Source organism: Zeus faber (genome assembly GCF_960531495.2).
Source record: "Zeus faber genome assembly, chromosome: 6".
Classification (NCBI taxonomy): Eukaryota; Metazoa; Chordata; class Actinopteri; order Zeiformes; family Zeidae; genus Zeus; species Zeus faber.
This window is the reverse complement of record NC_137201.1, coordinates 23,877,647-23,889,339: the sequence shown is the minus strand read 5'-3', so window position 1 is coordinate 23,889,339 and position 11,693 is coordinate 23,877,647. Positions and strand designations below refer to the sequence as shown.

General features: G+C 45.1%; 1 protein-coding gene across 1 annotated transcript in view; it reads right to left on the bottom strand.

Annotated features, from left to right (window-relative positions):
• kcnq1.2 (potassium voltage-gated channel, KQT-like subfamily, member 1.2) overlaps positions 1-11,693 on the bottom strand; it is a gene marked incomplete at its 5' end in the record, with an annotated part of 186,345 nt that overhangs the window by 62,245 nt on the left and 112,407 nt on the right. Inside the window, 4 exons of the mRNA XM_080002890.1 lie at positions 5,532-5,593; positions 6,513-6,553; positions 8,114-8,208; positions 10,566-10,641. Coding sequence (XP_079859016.1) covers positions 5,532-5,593; positions 6,513-6,553; positions 8,114-8,208; positions 10,566-10,641 — 274 coding nt within the window. The remainder of the gene's footprint in view (positions 1-5,531; positions 5,594-6,512; positions 6,554-8,113; positions 8,209-10,565; positions 10,642-11,693) is intronic.

Below are 11,693 nucleotides of genomic sequence, written 5' to 3'. Positions count from 1 at the left end.
CTTTTTTTATTTTTTTTTGTGATGGCTTCTTTTCCAGTAACTTTAATTATCTATGTCCCAAATTCTAAATGTTACACACAAATTGAGGGGTTCAATTACTTGGGGTCTTCATTTATAAAAAAAAATCTTTTTTAAAACATGGAATAATAAACGTGATCAGGATTCTGATTCTCGGATAAAAAATGCATCTGAATGACGCTTTGATCATATAATCAACAAGAACGTTCAAAATGATAAATAAGGCATTTACGAAATTCAACATCACGTCATTTTTAACTGATTCTTTAAACTGTCCGCAGATTTGCACAGTTTCTTTTCTACTTTAGCAAATTAGGATTTCTACTTAAAACCTTGCGGTGCTTCAACCTTCTCCGGTGTAGGCGTACTGTTATTCATAAGAACAAAAGTAGAAAGTCGCCTCGGCGGCATTGGCGCCAGTTTGCCGGGGACTCCCGGGGGGGCCGGATTTATCCGGAAAACACGGAGTGAGTCCTCGTTCCCAAAGTCCTTCTGGGAAACGGAGAGTTATCTCTTCAGTGTTTGAGCTCGTCATTTGGGTATTTTTCATCGAGCGGGACCGACACAAAGATAACAGACCGTCTCTGGACCATCCATCTTCGTTCCCCATCGCCGCCGGGCGAGGAATCCATTCTTCCAAGAGAGAGACGACACATCGGTGATTAATCCACTCCGCTCCCATGCACGTGTGTGTGTGTGAGTGTGTGTGTGTGTGTGTGTGTGTGTGCGAGATGTAAGACACACTTTCATTGTTCACAAGCATATGTGTGTATGTGCATGTGTGTGTGTGTGTGTGTGTGTGTGTGTGTGTGTGTGTGTGTGTGTGCGCGCGCGAGGTGTAAGACACACTTTCATTGTTCACAAGCATATGTCTGTATGTGCATGTGTGTGTGCGCGCGTGTGTGTGTGTGTGTGTGTGTGTGTGTGTGTGTGTGTGTGTGTGTGTGTGTGTGTGTGTGTGTGTGTTCACGTGTACACCTATATGTGGTCTTTGTCTGTGAGTGATACATCACTGTCCCGCTCTGTACGGGACTCGGTGTATTAAGACAAAATTACTCACCGGCGCGTCCGTCAAACCTTCAGTGTGCCGAAGATAAATGTTCCCAGGAGCGACGCTTTGACAAAAGCAGCATAAAGATACCGACGCTCAGGCCTTTCTTTAGCTCCAGCACAGAGGGCAGGGTAAAACTCTTTTATTTTTATTTTTTTTTAATTTTTATAAAAAAAAAAAAAAAAAAAAAAAATACATACACATGCAGGTGGAAAAAGTGAAATAGAGAAATGTACTTTTTGGAGTAAAAAAATAAAAGAAAATGCCAAAATAAGGTTAAAGTAAAAAATCAAGAAGTAAATAAAGTAAAAAAATAAATAAAACAACGTTTTGGAGTGTTTATTTCCTGGCTGGACTGAAGCAGACACACACACACACACACACACACTCACACACACATACACAAACACACAGATAAATATACAAACAGACAAATAAGCCGAAATCCATACACATACACAAACATATGAAACATATATATCAACAAACTAACAGATATACATATACAAGAAATGCACAGAAGAGCAGATGAGGACGTGCACACACACACACACACACACACACACACACACACACACACACACACACACACACACACACACACACACACACACACACACACACACACACACACACACGCACACACACACACACACACACACACAGACAGGACAGACGTTAAACTCCAAGCAGAGCAGAGTGCTCGGGGCTGTTGGGAAAGATTGGACTGCAAAGCCATTGGAGCGTGACACCGGGAGACGTGCTGCTCGTGCGATCTGGCCCCGGCTCTTCCGAGCGACGAGGAACCGATGACACAACTCCCCCCAATCCCTCGCATGGAAATCCACAAGACAAACAACGGGTGACGGCCTTTTGCAGCGGACTTTAAATCAAAGGCCATTTTCTGTATGTATACCATCAAACACACGGGAGGGAAGCACTGTAAACACTGTGGCGCAGTTCCATTTCAGGGGTTGGAGCGTTATTCAAACAATGCGCTCCTCAAGGAAATGAGTTTAATGTGTCGGTAATTTGACTGCTCGGAATAGTTTCTGTGTCATTTATGTCGTTTTAACCCCCCCCCCCCCCACACACACACACACACACAATGAAAACGCCTTTTTTTTCCCTTTTTTGCCTTTTTTCGGATTAATTAAAAGCCAAAGTGATTCCAAAGAAAACATTTTCAACCAAACCCAAACGAGGTCGCGCTGAAAAGGAAATGCGGTGAGTTCAATTTGCAAGGTTGAGGGAAACGTACCAGGGGTGAAATGAAACGTATGTTTAATGTATACGTTCCCGCCGCTGTTTTATGGGTGTCTCTTTTATTTTTTATTTTTTTATATTTTTTTGACTGCAAAAAAAAAAACCCAATCATATCGGCCTAAGCTTGGATTCGCGGATTTTAATTCCCCCGCCCCCCCCCCCCCACCAAAAAAAAAGAAAAAAAAGATAATCGACGTGGGCTCTTCTCGCCGGACGGATGGACCGAGCGTCTTGGAATGAACCCAAGTGACAGGGGTCGACGGGTTCGTCCACCTGCAGCCCCAGGGCAAAAGGAAGCCCCCGTTCAGCACAACAGGTGTGCCGGCCCGCAAGAACCATCAAAACAAGAGAGGGAGAGGGAGAGGGAGAGAGAGAGAGAGAGAGAGAGAGAGAGAGAGAGAGAGAGAGAGAGAGAGAGAGAGAGAGAGAGGCGGGGTAGGAAAAAGGAGGAAAAAACAGTAATTATCCAGGGTGGGTACCGTGGATATCACATGCATCCGCTGTGATTTGTTTTCTTTGCCCCCACTCAGACTCGAGTGTCACGGCAACACATTTAAAAAACAAAAAAAAAAGCTGCTCCGACTTAAAGAAGTTGGATCGGTTCCACGTCATTTTTTTTTTGGGGGGGGGGGGGGCGATAATTATCTGCCTTTCAGTTTCATTTTGTCTTTCTGCCAAGTAGAGAAGAAAAAAAAACAGGTACTGTAGAAAGAAAACAGGGAGAAAAAGAGAGGATTGGGCAGAGAGGAGGGGAGAGGCTCAGAGGAAATTGGATAAAAAGAGAGAACGATTAAAAGAGAGCGATAAAGCCAGAAGGAGAAGACTGTTTGTTTTATTTTCACTTATCTGTATAAATATTTGTATATTTTAACAGCACGGTTTTACATTTTCTGTTTCAATTTAAGGTAATCTCTATAGGTTTTACATATAGTTTACATTCTGTATATGTGATGGATAAATTCTATACTATATGATATACAGTATAAAAATATAAATATATATTTATATACTGTATATATATACTGTATATACATATACTGTATACTGTATATAAACAGTTTATAAATACATAGACTGTATTTGTACTGTATATATACTGTATATAAATATATATACTGTATATAAATAAACTGTATATACATATATACTGTATATAATTTTTTACTGTATATATAATGCATATAAATATATACTGTATATATATTTTTTTTCTTTACATTATTTATATTTGACTTCGTACATAATTTTTGCACTTCTGCCTGTATTCTACTTTTTATATTTTTCACTTTTAGCTTTGGCAAATGTAAAAGTAGGTTTTTAACGTTAAGGTCCCACGTTAAAGCCCTTTGAATTGAATTACAGTAAGAGAGAGAGAGGGAGACGTGAGTCGAGGCGGCACTCGTAGACCCAGGTTTATGTTTCCAATTCAGCAGATTACGATCACAACGCGCACCCTGGAGCAAATGGGCCAGAACTGGATCTCGCCGGGAGGTCCTCGGCCGTACGTACACACTTTGCTTTGGTTAAGGATCATTAGTACGCTCTGCGCAACAAAGGGTCCTGAGAACGACACGGACACACACACGTGCACGCGCGCACACGCAGGCATGCACGCACGCGCGCGGGCACACACACGCACGCACACGCACACGCACACACACACACACACACACACACAGACATTCACTGGCAATGGCATTGATTTGGGAATGTAGAATGTCGCGGGGGGGGGGGGGGATCCTGAGCTGGCGGGGTTGAATGGGAAAGAAGAGGAAAAGGCCACATCGCTCCATTGTATCGCAGTTGTTTTTCATTCAGTTTTGATGTGAGGTGTGTGTGTGTGTGTGTGTGTGTCTGTGTGTGTGTGTGTGTGTGTGTGTGTGTGTGTGTGTGTGTGTGTGTGTGTGTGTTGAGAATGTGTGTTCTGTAGCCGCAAGCAAGTGAGTGGAAATACCGGTCTGGTCAAAACACATACTCATGTGCATGGGCACACACACAAACACACACGCACACGCACGCACACGCACGCCCACGCGCACGCGCACGCACACGCACACGCACATACACACACACACACACAGTATGCCTACAAACACACACACACACACACACACACACACACACACACACACACACACACTGTCCAGGCTCATCCATGTCAGCAAATGTACAAACACATGCAGACACACACACACGCTCAACCGTCCTGTGCGGCCTGGTTGCCCCGTGGTTGACCACTTTTATGACAGATATGCACGGTATCTAACGTACCTCTGCATGTTTAGATTCTTCCACCAGGGAAAAGGAGTTATGCTGGTGTATGCACAACAAAAGTGAAATATAGAAATATGGATTAAAATTGTATAAGATTATTATTACTCCATTATAAAATGATTGAGATTCGGCAACCAACAGCTGATGCACGGTTGACAATTTGCCGTCCACTTCTTTAAATTGGTGTCGGGCCGTGTTGCCCTTCACCTTCTGGACCAAAATATAGTGACACTGCGGATCATTTGGAAGCAGCTTGTCACAACCTCAGAAGGACCACTGGAAACCGGGTGTAACATGTTTACGCCGGGTCTCCACGGTAACTTTATTATTAGTTGAATCACTTTTTGTTACTTAAACAAAACCGCTGTTTCTCCGACTCTGGCAAAATAATAAAGCAATAAATCTCAAGCTCAATTGTGATTCCGCAGCAATGCAGAAACACACGCTTAAATGAATGTCAACAATTCCCACGGGTCCCGGCCCCGAAAGGGAGAGGCGCCCGTGTTGGCAGCGTCGCACCGGCTTCCCGCTGGGAGGACACGCCCGGGTACAGCTGCTGCCGCCCTGGGTGTTTTCCCAGAGCGCTTCCCTGTGGGAACACAAACATCCCAACATCCCGACGCACCTCCACCGAGCCGAGCTGCGGGGCTGGAACCACGCAGGCCGAGGAAGGGACACGAGGCGGAAAAAAAATAAAAAATACAAGAAGGAGGGGCGGTGCCTGTCACGCGGATGGAGATTGTAACAGAAGAGAGTTTGATAGGACCGAGTGCGGGTCCAGGGAAGGCGCGTGCGGAACGCACATTTGTACTCACCCGGCCCGCATCGCACACACACACACACACACACACACATAAACACACACTGATCTGAAAAGATAGTACACACACACACAGGCAGACGTACACACACATACGCTCACCTTATCCTCCAGCCTGATAAGCCGAGCTCCAATCGTCGGGTATTCTTTATCCTCCCCCTTGCCTGCAGAATAGAATAAGAGACATGTGCATGCACACACACACACACACACACACACACACACACACACACACACACACACACACACACACACACACACACACACACACACACACACACACAATAAATAACATGAAAAACAATTAAAGGTCACATCATGATAGGATTATACAGATTTGTCAAATATTTTCACGTTTGTATTATCTTCATTGGACCTCAAACATGGTGTGCGTGCATGAGTGTGTGTGTGTGTGTGTGTGTGTGTGTGTGTGTGTGTGTGTGTGTGTGTGTGTGTGTGTGTGTGTGTGTGTGTGTGTGTGTTCGTGTGTGTGTGTTTGTGTGTGTGTGTTTGTTTGTGTGTTTGTGTGTGAAGGAAGGATTTGTTGAGTCATCCCTACAATCGATAGTGGAGGAAGAGAAGAGTGGATGACATTTTTAAGGTAAGGAGCTCAACCTCAAACTGAGTTACACAACAACACAGGAACAGGAAAAACTAATGCACACACACACACACACACACACACACACACACACACACACACACACACACACACACACGCGCGCACGCGCACACACACGTTTCCTCCGTCACAAACATACACATTCATAAATACAATCATACACACACACACCTACACCCAAAGGAAAAACATGCTGGCGATCGCTGGCTCTTCTATTTAGTCTAGCCACTGCTGTTGGAGTGCAGCCTGTCTATGTGCGAGCTGTAAACACACACAGAGTGGAGTGCATGTGTGTGTGTATGTGTGTGTGTGTGTTTGTGCGTGTGTGTGTGTGTGTGTGTGTGTGTTTGTCGTGTGTGTGTGTCTGTGCGTGCGTGCGTGTCGGCGTGGGTGCGCGCGTGTGTGTGTGTGTGTGTGTGCAGCGAGAGGCACGTATCAGATCCAGACTGTTGTGTATTTACCTGGAAGAAACATTCCTGGCTTCCCCAGCGTGCCGTCCAGTCTGGAGGGAGAAGGATGTGAGAAGTGGAACTGAGCAACGTTAGAAAATGGGGTGAAAGCAGTGAACATCTCTGGTGGTGGGGGGCACTTCAAACTAGGTAGTGTGAGGGTATTTGAACCTTAAAATGAAACGGCACTTGTCTGGGAAAGAGAGTGGGTAATCACAATCAAGATCTTTACATGAATAAACTTGATACAGCACGGCAAAATTAGAGCAATTGGCATATAACCCTTTATATAGATTATTTATTTTAAGACGTGTTAATAACGTGTTTTTCAGCAACAGAAAACCAGGGTAAAGAGACAACAATTCCGTGCGCAAAAGTTGATTTTGTGCAAAAAAAAAAAAAGGCTCCGCGGAGGGAGGGAGTGACTGGGGACCTGGAGCGCGCTCGTGCCTGATGCACGTCTCCTCGATTTCTCCATCACAAACGTCTCCTATTTCACTCGTTTCAAATTAAAGGCTGCAGAAACGCTCTACTTTCCCTCTCTGCCGAATATGACGGGGCTCCTATGCACGGAGAAGTCCGGCTGACCGCAGGCCCGAGTGGCCCGGCAACATCCCATGTGACGTGGTTTTAACACTACGTTTAAAGCCCAAAGTCGCGTTTCACGAGCGGACTTGGCAGCTCTGTCTCGACCCGTGTGCCAACCGATCGTCCTGCGACAAGCCCTCAAGGGGTTTTTACCTGCGTGCAGCCACCCTAATTGGTCCAGGGCCCAATTACCTAGACCCGAGAGAGGTGTGGCTGCTTAAGCCACACCCCTACCACCCCTACGCCACACCAATACCAAAGGGAAAGGGGGTGTGTGACTTTTTGAGGTATGACCTATGACATTATTACAACAATATGTTTGACTCATAACATAAAATGATTTAATGATGTAAATATCTTTCCACTGATACATAGGTTTTTTATTCAGAATTGTATCCAGAATGATTGTTTCAATCGTATTTTAAAAGAAGCTGAGATGATTGACAGTACACTGTCAATTCTGTTCGAGAACTTACAGAATAAAAGTAAATATATATTATATATATTATATATATACACTTTAGATATTTGTGACATATGCGAATATGAACCTTGAGAGGTAGAGACCTTGAGAGGTACCATGAGAGGTAGAGAGACAGGCAGACAGCCAGACTGAGAGGTAGAGAGACAGGCAGGCAGACAGACAGACAGGCAGACAGACAGAAAGGTAGAGAGACCAGACAGCCAGCCAGACAGGCAGATAGACAAATAGACGGACCGACTGACAGACAGACAGGCAGACTGACAGGCAGACAGAGAGGTAGAGAGACAGACAGCCAGCCAGACAGGCGGACAGACAGGCAGACAGATGGATGACAGACAGACAGGCAGACAGACAGACAGGTAGGCAGACAGACAAACAGGCAGACAGACAGACAGACAGACAGACAGACACACACACACACAGACAGACAGACAGGCAGACAGACAGACGGACAGACAGACGGACAGACCAACAGACCGACAGACAGACAAACCGACAGAGAGACAGACAGGCAGACAGACAGACAGGTCAGCATCTCTACCTCCTCTGAAGCTCTTTGATGCGGACCATCATGTTGAGGTGGCCCTGGGAGTACTGCTCTATCACGTCACGCACATCGTAAGGCTTCCGCGCTTGCTGTGGACACACACACACACACACACACACACACACACACACACACACACACACACACACACACACACACACACACACACACACACACACTCACACACATACACACACACAGATACACACACAAAAGCCATTGTAAGCCTCCGTTGCCTGGTCCCCCCAAAACATCCACAACCCCCATGGGTGCACCGGGTTCATTGTTAACACTGTTTGAATGTGTGTGTGTGTGTGTGTGTGTGTGTGTGTGTGTGTGTGTGTGTGTGTGTGTGTGTGTGTGTGTGTGCGTGTGTGTGTGTGCGCGTGTGTGTGTGTGTGGGTGTGTGTGCATGTGCGTGTGTGTGTGTGTGTGTGTGTGTGTGTGTGTGTGTGTGTGTGTGTGTGTGTGTGTGTGCACAGTGACAATGTCTTGTGCTTGGTCATGTGGAGATCAGTGTTGTGGAGCTCTTTTCACGGCTTGTGTAAAGTAACAATGCTACAAGCGGCATCACAGCGAACCCGCTGACCTCCGCCGTGATCTCCCGTCGTTAGTTAATGACGATTTACACAACGAGGATGGTTTTATTATCACTTTGTCAAAGCACATTGTTCATATTCAAGAGTTTATACAATTTCACCATTATTCATAATAAAATCGGTATTATTCATTTTTATTCTTTTGAGGGTAGAGATTTGTATTCAATTTCGTAGTAACGTGATTATGTGAGAGAAGTGTGATTATGTTAATACAGAGCTCCGTGTTTATTGTTAATATTTGTTTTTTTCTGTTCTTACTGTTTAAATTCTTCCGGTTTCCACTGCTTGAAGGTTTATTTTCCTTTATCATGCATTATTTTATTGTGTACCGTTAACTACAGTTAACCTTTTTCTCATGTATCACCACTTTTCTTTTTTAATATTTGTATTCTTGTTGTGTGTTGTCTATCTATCTATGTATCTATGTATCTATGTATCTATCTGTCTGTCTGTCTGTCTGTCTGTCTGTCTGTCTGTCTGTCTGTCTGCCTATCTATCTATCTTACTTCTCATGTGCTACTCTGATACAACCTTTTTAAATATAATAACATATTTGTTTTTTTATCCAGCATCAGCTAATGACCAGGTTATAATAGGTGTTAGTAGTTGTTAACAGGCCTCACTCTACATCAGTTATTTTTCTCAACAGAGCAGTTGGACACAACACTTCAGGCCCAGTTTTGAAATGAATCAATCGAGCGTGAAAATAATATCGCGAGGAATGCCGCAAACATATTTTTTTTTCACTGAAGAATATTTATTTCAACTTTAGATATGTATTAAGGTTGTGAGTGTCGATATGAATGATTTGTATATAATGTGTGTTTTTAGTAGTATGCAGTATGTATGTGTATGCGTTTGTGTGTGTGGATGTGTGGGTGTATGTATGTGTGTCAGTATGTGTGTAAATCTTTTTTTGTATGTTTTTGGTCGTGTGCACGTGTGCATGATTGTATGTCTGACAGTACGGGGTGTGTGTGTGTGTGTGTTTGTGTGTGTGTGTGTTTGTGTGTGCTTGTGTGTGTGTAGTTCTCCACTGTTCACTTCGGTAACATCAGTAGTTTCCATGATGCTCCGCCAGAGCTGAACGCAACACTAAGACAAACATGCAGCTGCAAGTCTGCAACAGGCGCGCACACACACACACACACACACACACACACACACACACACACTCTCAGACACACTCACACACACACACGCACACACACTCACCATCGCTGCAGCTGCACATTATGCCTTTAGGGCTCTCCCGCATCTTCCTGCACAACTATTAAACCTATTCTTTCTCTCCCTCTGTTCTCTCTATCTCTCTCTCTCTCTCTCTCTCTCTCCCCGTGCAGAAGAGAGGGGCATGGGAGTTGGCTCCACCTCTACTCTACCTCCCTCTACTCCAACTCACTCCACCGCTACTCCTCCTCTGCTTTACCTATAGTGTACTCTACCTCTACTCTACCTCTAGTCGACTGAACATCTACTCTATCTTTAGTCTACCTCAGCTTGTCTCTACTCCACCTCTCCTCCACCTCTGCCACGCCTCTAATCTCGTTGTAATCTATAGTGATGAGAGGAAGGAATCCAGGATTTGTGTTAATACCTTGATTTAAACATACAATATTAGATCGTCAAAATGTGTTGATCTAGAGCCGTAATTAAATATCGCATTACGTACAACGTGCACCGGCGTTTATCTGTCTCACACACATCAATCCGGGATGTTGATTATGAGACAGCGCAGCTCTTTCTCTCTCTCTCTCGCTCTCTCTCTCTCTCTCTCTCTCTCACACACAGACACACACACACAACCGCTCTCGACTCGTCTCCCCCTTTCAACTTCCCATGCTCACCTGGAATTTCCTCCTGGCCACAAAGTACTGCATCCTGCGCAGGACCTTGACCGCTGATTTCTGCGCATGGGACAACCTGCAGACACACGCAACAACAACAACAACAACAAGTACAATCAGCACATTTCTCGTTCAGGCACTTTCGGGGTTAAGTCTACAGATGTTTCTTCGGAGCAAATGCCAACTGGCTTGTTTTGAGCTTGGAGTGAAAAAAAAAAAAAAAGAAAAGAAAGAAAGAAAAAAAAATAACAGAAGGCAGAACATTTGTACGGCTGTACGCTCCGAGCTCCGCTCTAATTGGCTCTCGCCGCATTCCAAGATGGATGTACAATGTGTGCACCGTGCAACAGCAAAACACATGTGGCCCTCAGGGGGTAGAGAGTGTATGCACAAAACAGTACAAACACACACACACACACACACACACACACACACGCACAGTCACAGACAAACATGCATGCTCACACAAGTGCATACACTCATATCTAGCCGACATGCGGTTGCAAACAGTTGCAAGAATACGACAGCGAATGCGCGTCGACCCGATCCGACGTCAGGAGACTCTCGCACGCTGTCTCTATCACCGCACGGCTGCCTAACCGCCCTCCTGTAATCAGGCCAAGTCCACAATCTCGCTCTGTAATCAGTCCTTTCTGCGCAAAGGTTAATGCCGGCGTATCGGCAACAACTGTGAATCTCGGTCCACGGTAGAAATCCAGACACATCTCGTCCAACATCTGTGTCAACACACGGGAGAACCCACTGACGCTGGGCTAAACGGTGGAACAGCACCCGACGCGCGCACACACACGCACGCACGCAAACACACACACACAAACATACACACACACACACACACACACACACAAACAAACACAAAGGCACAAATACAGGTGTGTATATACCTCCATGCATGTTCATACACAACTCACAAACACACACACACACACACACACACACACACACACACACACACACACACACACACACACACACACACACACACACACACACACACACACACACAAACAAACTCTTGCATGCAGGCCGGCATTTAGGGCCGTATACAAAGCGATGTTACGTTGGCATAAACACGGAACGGGGTTTGAGAGAGGCATGCGTACACAC